At 45.5% G+C, this 9191-nt stretch overlaps 1 protein-coding gene across 1 annotated transcript in view; it reads right to left on the bottom strand.

Annotated features, from left to right (window-relative positions):
* Window positions 1–2214: 2214 nt before the first annotated feature.
* LOC126413094 (glucose dehydrogenase [FAD, quinone]-like) overlaps window positions 2215–9191 on the bottom strand; it is a 155616-nt gene continuing 148639 nt past the window's right edge. The window contains exon 7 of the mRNA XM_050082989.1: window positions 2215–2563. Within this exon, the coding sequence (XP_049938946.1) occupies window positions 2215–2563 (349 nt within the window). The remainder of the gene's footprint in view (window positions 2564–9191) is intronic.

Genomic DNA, 9191 nt, shown 5'->3' with positions numbered 1-9191 from the left:
GGTGTTCAATACTGTGTTTTCTGAGTATTGCACGTATTTCAGTTATTTTCCAAAATAAACAGTATTCACTTTGATCAAGATCTACAATTTTCGAGAATCAACCAATTTTTTAAATTTAATACGATGGGCATTGAGTTAGTAATGCAACACATTGTTTTTCTCGGCGAATTTCGCTTGAAAAAAATGTCGAATTTGTTGTGAGACGTCTTGGAATATTGCCGCTTCAGCCACTGTGGTTTCATGAAATTCTGAAACGCGGCGGCGCTGTACGTAGCCTTCAACATAGAGTGTACTACGAAGGTGCGTTTCAAGCAGAGAGCTGCCACTAGCAGAAAAGCAGAGCAGCGCAGATATTCATAGGCGGTTGCAGAATTTCTACGGAGACCTGAAAGTAAACGAAAGGACGGTGAGTTGCTGAGCGAGGCGTCTGTCATCATGTCAACAAGGTCGTACAAACCTGTCCTGTATCCCACGTGCTGGCCGGCTACACACCTGCGACTCTTGCAATGTTGGAGCGTATAGACATTCTCATTCAAATTGCTGGACGGAACTCCAACACTTCACTGCACAACTGGACGTCTCTGTTGCGTGTGCTGACACTGTAATGCAGATATGCATTCCCTTCACGTATTTAAGGCAAGTATTACGCACATTTATGAGATCGGAAATGCTCAGTAACAGCGAGGCTACATGTACATTTAACAATTAAGCGTCAGCAAGGAGCATTAGTGATGAAATCACAGGAGGCAATGTTGTGCAACCTTAGTAGGGACAAGATCAGACTATTCGGGAGTAGAATCTTACAATCTGAGACAGTATTGAGAGACAAACTTCCGTCACAATGTCCGCAAACGTGACATCGGTTCCGCCTAGCAACAGCGATCTGAACGCCCATTGGCTGAAGGTTTGAATATATAATATATATGTAGGAAACGAGAGAAGCGTCCTTATTGGATGAAGGAGAAAGGTGGGTGATCTCTCTTGTCCTTCGGGAAGACAGAGTGAGTTAGCCGCGAGGAGCCACTCAAAATGCACGGTCAAGTAACCGGGGCGGCTCTAAAAGAACGCTCGCGAGTGCGTATCTCAGCTTTTAAGCAAGATATAAAGTGAAGTTACTAGTTATCAGAACGCCACGTGTCGTGGGCAGTGTCTATCATTATGTAAAGTCAGAAAACGGTGTTAACGTGTGTAAAGGGTCGAATATAACGGCGTATTCCAGAGCCGCCATATTGCAAATGCTGATTCTGTGACGTGTGTAACAAAGCAATTTCTGTATTAAAACAAGTATTGGGTTCAAATGGCTCTGAGCACTATGATGAGGTCATCAGTCGCCTACAACTTAGAACTAATTAAACCTAACCAACCTAAGGGCATCACACACATCCATGCCCGAGGCAGGATTGCAACCTGCGACCGTAGCGGTTACGCGGTTCCAGACTGAAGCGCCTAGAACCGCACGGACACACCGGCCGCCAAAACAAGTATAGTACGAACGTTGTTGACAATTAACTACTGGCATCCCTAAACACCCCACTTCAGCAGGATCAGCACCTAAATGGAACCTGGCGACTGCGCGACGAGGGACTTACCAAAGCAGCAAGACACCAGGTTAGTGATACCGTCCAGAGAAGCACTTCCTTCTCGCTACAGTGCCAGTGAAGGTGTTGTAACACACTCATCCACGAGTTGGGATACTCAAAGGTGTGTGCCCGCTGGGTTTCTCGCCGCCTAACAGAAGACCATAAAGAGCTGTTACTCCACAACGTTGGAACGTGCGGACACTCTCATTCGAGGTGATCAAAGGATCACAATTAAACACCTCGCTGCACAACTGGATGTCTGATGGATATTGATGCAGCAAAACGTTGGCTCAGATGTCGACCAGTAGACTGGTACCATGTGAGCACAATGTCTCTCCAAGTAAGGTGGCGTAAGGCTGTCGCATTAAATGGAGGTTATGGATTATGCAAAAAGATGGTGTAGAAGAGTGAGGAATAATATGATTTATTAGAATCCTGTATAAAGCCAATCTGCTTTCAGAAAGAAATGTGTTGCATTACTTACTGAACGCTCCTCGTACATTTATCTTATTTTGTCCCACAACAATGCTTTAACCACGAATATAAATTTTCATTCATATAATCTCAGCTCAGTACTGAGGAAGCTAAGCAAGCAGTGTGGCTTGGATAGCTTATTGCGGTCGGAGGCGGACGTTTACTCCCAGTCCTCGGCGAGGATGTCGGCGGCCTTGGTCCCGATGGCGATGCTGGTGGCGTCGAGCGGCCCGCTGACGATGGTGGGCATGACGGAGGCGTCGGCGACCCGCAGCCTGCTGACGCCCCTGACGCGCAGGCGGCAGTCCACGACGGCTTCCGGGTCCTCGGGGGCGCCCATACGCGCCGTTCCCGCCGGCTGGTGCAGCGACTCGCTGAGCAGCGGCAGCGCACACCGCCAGTACGACTCGGACAGCGGCGTGTGGTCGTTGCACGCCGCCAGCGGCAGGTCGCGCACGCGCAGTTGCGCCGCGCGCGCTGCTCTGGACCGGCCCAGCTGCAGTGCGAACCTGAGGGGCAGAGAGCCAGTGGCTCAAGAGCGGTGTGTACTAGGATACCCTTATTTAGCACGAATACGAAATAGCAGTGTCTGCTATTTCGTATCTATACGCCAATACCAGTATGTAACGTACGAGTGCAGGCTGTGATTACGGACGAGGACGTATGGCTGCGATTCGTGCACGGATGGCCGAAGCGCTGCAGTCAGCCTTTGGCAGGGCAGCAATGCGGAATGCACCCGCCGTCCCTGCCGCTGCGCCAGCCAAGTGTTTGTTTACTTCCACCTCACTGCGCTTGTCAGTTGAACAAACTGTCATCACCAAGTCTTACAAGAAGAATACTCCTTAGTCTATGTTTTCGAATGAATGCCCATGACCCACAGCACTGGCCGTCGAGCACTCCCTACATGTGAAGATCCCCCGTGCCGATTTGGTCGGCATACACCTACTGAGCATTAGCAGCCTCGTTTACGTTAAGATGACTTCTGACGCTGCCTGCAACGATATTATCCAACGGACGCGACATGGTCTAAGATTTCGACACTCCGACGGCAACGTCGAGCCTGTGGATGTGGACAGGGCGGGAGTTGCCCTTCGAACTGTCCGTGTATTTGAACGGCCTTTCGAGGTTTGATGAAGAGGAAGTCATAGCGGCGCTAAGCCCTTATCGAAAAATCCACAGTCATGTAGCCGAAAAATGGGCACAATTTACGACGTATCCGATACTTAATTGTATGAGACAAGTCCGAATAGATCTCAAGCGGCAGGTCTCACCATACATCACTGTAGGCGGCTGCCGAGAAGTGGTAATTTACGACGGACAACCTCTAACATGTTCTGGTTGTGGAAAGAATGCCACGTCCGTAATGAATGCCAGCAACAACGCATCACACAACTATGGAACGGTGACACGAACACCGACTGAACCACAACCGCCCTTGCAATCACCTATGCGCCGACACTGCACGTCCAACCCTCACAAGACGCAGTTCATGGGGGTCTCTAAGGACTGATATTTTCGGAGGCGTCAGAGTACCTTTTCACCGGCAGTGCCACCCGCGAACATGATTTACAACTGGACACACCTACGCTCGAAGTTCACAAGGATACCCCAAGAGAGTCTTACTGATATTGAAGGCCATATAATAGCTATCGTACCGCATCGACGCGAATCTCTTCCTTCCTCAGACACCGATACATATTGCCATGCCGGCCGCTGTGACGAGTGGTTCTAGGCGCTTCAGTCTGGAACTGCGCGACTGCTACGGTCGCAGGTCCGAATTCTGCCTCGGGCATGGATGTGTGTGATGTCCATAGGTTAGTTAGGTTGAAGTAGTTCTAAGTTCTAGGGGACTGACGCTCAATTGACCTCGTGACGCTCAATTGAGAAGTTAGTTGAGTGAAAAGTAGCGACTGCAGGATGAAGAAAGCTGACAATGTCCAGAAGAGGAGTGTGCCGACACCACGACCCTCCATATTGTATCGAGTGACGCCACTGGAAGAGGATGACACAGAGATCGGTTGGTCCCGATTGGCTGCAGGCTTTCTTTTTGCAATTGCGTCCAACTGCCATACTAGCTATGTGGAAACTGATGATTTATTGAGAAAAGCCATGAGTTCTGCCATAGGAGCTTGTAAGTAGGCTATTTTGGTTTTTATGTTGGTAACGCCACGTAGCGCTCTGTATGAAGATCACTGGCTGTGCTATGTGCAGTCTGTGGCTGGTTGACATTGTTGAAATATTCGCTATTGTAGGGGAGGAAAACAATGAGAGAATTGATGAAGCCACGCTTGTGGATGAATTTTGTTGCCAGAATTCTTAAATGTTTTGAATTTACATGTAGTAATGAACAGCTTATAGTCAAAGTCATCGTGTCGGCGAGTCGCATATCGGTCATTGTTACGTCGTGTCGGCGGTTCCATCTCAAAATTCCGTGCACCTTGCCAATTTCTTTCATAATTTCCGAAATGCCCTGTGTTATTATTTTGTGGCTGTTCCGTATTTCTATGTCCCTCTTCCCGTATTGGAGTGCGAGTGTCCTCTGAAATATGTAATTCCTGTATTACTTGTGTCAACTGATCGTGTACTTCCCGGATTTCTCTTTTGTGCTGTGTATTGATCTGATTCTGATTTTGTTTAAAATTCTTAATCTGTTCACACTCTTCTGTGGCTGTGAAGGCTACCGATCTTGTGTCATTCAGATCATCATCCACCTTTGTATCCGAAAGTTCGGCTACTTTCTCCGATAGTGAACTGATTTCCTCGGTGTGTTTTTCTGAACCAAGTTGCAGAGTGTCTATTTGTGTTTGAAACGTATCTACTTTGTCCTTTAAGTTTTCCTGAGTTTTTGCAAGTCGTGTAACCGAATCGGTAGCTACAACTCAGTCAATTTTGGCCGGCAAGGTCTTGTAATTTTCATGAACAATAGTTTGCAGTTCTTTTATGGCAGCTTCGTGATTCTGTAATGCATTTTCATGCCGCGAAAAAATAGGTTGAAAATGCTCACAAATTTGTGTTTTTACGTCATTACAGACTTTTTGACATTTAGATTCAGTTTTAAGTAACTCTGAAGTTAAATCTTCAGGTGTTCCTGTCATTTATAAATTTTTCTAAGGGGATGTTTCAAGCTGGGAAACTGTATACCTGAATTAGAATCTTCATGTCAACATTAAAGGCAATCTCGAAGATCCTTCGAGGTTGATAAGCGACAATAAACAGAGTTCATTAAAAAAGTGACAGTAATTTCTACACAGCACATGCTATTGCTTGAACTATAGTAGCTATTGTAAAGGATAACGAATTTCCGATCAACTAAAAGTTGAAGGGCCTGTCGGAGTTCATTTGTGGAATCGATTACTAGCTACTAGAGAAGACAGAAGCCGAATATAAAAGTCAAGAGTCCGGTAAGTCATTTGTTTATGAATTTAAAACATAAATGTTAGCAGCGCGGGGTAGCCGCGCGGTCTGGGGTGTCTTGCCATAGTTCACGCGACTTCCCCCCGTCGGAGGTTCGAGTCCTCCCTCGGGCATGAGTGTGTGTGTGTTGTCCTGAGTGTAAATTAGTTCAAGTTAGATTAAGTACTGTGTAAGCCTAGGGACCGATGATCTCAGCAGTTTGGTCCAATAGGAACTTATCACCACCATAAATGTTATGTATGAACGCACCATCTCCTGTCGATGTGAATTAGTAAAATCTTCTTGGATTCGCAGATGCATCAGGTGGTCAGAATCCCACGTTCTTCCGACCGGAATCTCCTAGGCCATTGTCAGAGGCTAAAAGATTCCCGCGTCGCCGTGGCCTCGTCGTTATATAGCCGCGCTGCTAGCTGTGACGTGAATGGTGCTCGCTTTCTCGCCAAATATGTTAATGTCTTCGTCCCGCATACCTCTCACCTTCAAACTCGCAGCGGTCGGATTCCAGGATGTGTTGAGTTTCGAACCGACGTCGCATTGATGACATTTTCAGATCTTTTTATATCTATGTCTTGTTTTATAGCACTATCCCAAAATCCGTTTGTTCTCGTATTGATTCATTGTCGATTTCCTAAAGCGTGTTCTGCCACGGCGGATTTTTCCGCATAGTGCAGGCGCAGGCACCTTTGGTGTTGCAAAAAAATAAAAAAAATGGTTCATATGGTTCTAAGCACTATGGGACTTAACATCTGAGGTCATCACTCCCCTAGACTTAGAACTACTTAAGCCTAACTAACCTAAGGACATCACACACATCTATGCCGGAGGCAGGATTCGAACCTGCGACCGAAGCAGCAGCGCAGTTACGAACTGAAGCGCCTAGAACATTTTTTTTTTAAATCTTATTTTGTTCGCTTTGGTTCGTTGTATCTGCTCGGCGCGGACGTCGCAAGACACCCGTTTCAGTTCGTCGTTGATACATTAACTCAGTTTTTTATCACAGATGGCATTTAACCCTCTGACCGAACACGCTGAGTAACCGTGGCGACTAATCTCTCCCGACACCGTGCCAGGGAAGTGCAAAATCGGAAATCTTTCTTCTTTGATAGTGTTTTTCCCTAAGTCTCACCAGAAATGGCCTGTGATTCGTGGTGTTGATGGTAGGCATTTTCTCGGAAAACTCTTTGGAGGTAGCTTAATTCTAGCGGCAGGTCATAGGCGTATTGCCTGGGTAATTTACAGTTATTCCAGTCTTTAACCAGTCCATCTCTTCCTTCATGCCGTCTTGTCCATCTTCTCCACACCTTCTCTCTGTCTACCTCCGCCACCTGCTCCTCCCCCTTCTCTCCTTCTGTTCTGTTATGTCCACCTCCTTCGCCCCTTCCCCCTCCCCTTAATTCATCTCACCCCTCTCCTGTTTGTCCATTTCTTCCTGCTCCCTTTCTCCGTCCATTTCTTCCCCCCCCCCCCCTTCTCTCTCTGCCTTCTCCTCCTTCCCCGTATCCCTGCTCATCTCCTCCTCTTTCCTTTCTCTATGTGTCCCTATCAGTGTCCATCTTGCTGTCCATCCATCTCCCCCCCCACCATCCCCGGCCTCATTCCCTCTCCACTTTACCACATTACCATGCTCACCCCAGTAAGAGGCTGAAGTGGCTGGTGGATTTTAACCCCCCCCCCCCCCCAATATTTCTTTTCTAATAGTAGGTAGTATGTGTCCCAGGTTTGTGGATACTGTCTGCGAAGTGTGTTATGAATAGAAACTATAGTAAAGAAGTAATAAATTAAAACGCCACACGTGATGCAGCAATTTCTCTCGCATCTCAGTACTTAGCGTCATATCTCCTGAACTATGCATCGTACAGTGATATTTATTTGCAGGTACATTCAGCGACATATGGAGATACTGCCTACGAAACGTGTTGTGAGTAGAAGTAGTAGTAAAGAAGTAATAAATTGAAACGTCTGGCATGTTGCGGCATTTTTTCACTCATCTTGGTGTTTATAAAGTCGTATCACCTGAACTATGTATCGTACGATGATATAATTTTGCTGGTACATTCAGTGGTGTATGCGACTACTGTCCGCAAAAGCTGTCACGAATACAATTAATAGTAGATTTATAATAAATTAAAATGTCGTGCTTCATATGGCCGGCTTTACTGCTTGAACAGCGAAAATGTAGTAAGCGATACACTTTTTTCATCATTTTGTGAGGTTGTCAGCAAGAAAAAGTTCCGTAGAGGTTTGAAATTATGCGTGAAATTTGTTGCAGGTCATTAAGTGCTCTCATTCTCCAATATTGGAGAAGTGTGAGTATTCGCGGGTCGTAGGCTACAACGATTTTGGCCCCCATACCTTTGATAGTAATTGATTCTTACCCAGATAGAATTTTTTTTCAGACAGTAAATGATACGTGTGCCAAGTTTGGTTGATATGGGTCGAGTGGTTTATGAGGAGTTGTGGAACATATGTACACACATACATATTTTTTAATACACTGATGTATGGACGGATCACATACATAAATACTTCTGTAAATAAAAGTGAAGAAAAATCAATACTCATTCAGGACTGATAGTTTTATATTTCGGCGTTTAACTTGCTATCGTTCCATTCTTAGTGTTAATTGCAACCTCTCTCGGCGAAGCTGCGTCTCGTGCAGTATCTTTCCGTATTGCAGGGGCTATCCAACATCTCATCACGTCTCACTTCGTGTTTACACAATTCATTTTCTGTACCCATTAGTCAGCTCATGCCACGCAAAAGATTCTGTAATTCTGCTTCACTTTCACTGAGGACAGCAATGTCAGCAGCAAATCTTATCGTTGACCTGATTTGTAATCCAACTCTTGAACGTTTCTTTGGCTTCCGTCATTGCTTCTTTGATGTTTAGATTGAACAGTAGTGGCGAAAGACTGCATCCATGTCTTACACGCTTTTTAGTCAGAGAGCTTCGATCTTGGTCTTCCAATGTTATTTTTCCCTTTTGGTTCTTGTTCATATTGCATATAACCATCTTTCCCTGTAACTTATCTCCATTTTTCTCAGAATTTCGTACGTCTTACACCGTATTTACATTGTCGAACGCTTTTTCTAGGTAGAAAAATCCTGCGAGCCTGTCTTGAATTTTCGTCAGCCTTGCTTCCATTGTTAAGCGCAAAGTCAGAATTACCTCTCTGGTGCCTTTCCCTTTCCTAAAGCCAACGTGAACCTCATCTAACAGATCCTCAATTTTCGTTTCCTTTCTTCTGTATTATTATTTTCAGCAGCTTGTTTTCATGGGCTATTATGCTGACTACACTGTACTTTTCGCACTTATCTGCCCTCTCTATCTCGTGAATTGTGAGGATGATATTTTTCCGAAAGACTGATGGTACGTCATTGGTCTCATAGACTCTACACATCAACTTAAGTAGTCGTTTGGTTTCCCTCAATGACTTGAGTCGTTCTGACGGAATATTATCTATCGCTTCTGCCTCAGTTTATCTCAAGTCTTCCAGAGGTCTTTTAAATTCTGACTCTCATACTGAATCTCCTATCTTTTCCATATCGACCTCAATTTCTCCTTCTATCACATCATCAGACAAGTCGTCCCACAGTGTACTCTTCCCATCTATCCGCTCTCGTCTCTACATTTGACTGTGGAATCATATTGAACTCTTAATGTTACCGCCCTCGCTTTTAATTTGCCCGAAGGTTCTTTTGACTGTTCTATAGGCGGTCAGT

Source organism: Schistocerca serialis, chromosome 7, assembly GCF_023864345.2.
Source record: "Schistocerca serialis cubense isolate TAMUIC-IGC-003099 chromosome 7, iqSchSeri2.2, whole genome shotgun sequence".
NCBI classification, from domain to species: Eukaryota; Metazoa; Arthropoda; class Insecta; order Orthoptera; family Acrididae; genus Schistocerca; species Schistocerca serialis.
Note: the sequence above shows the minus strand (reverse complement) of the source record. Positions and strands in the feature narration are given on the sequence as shown.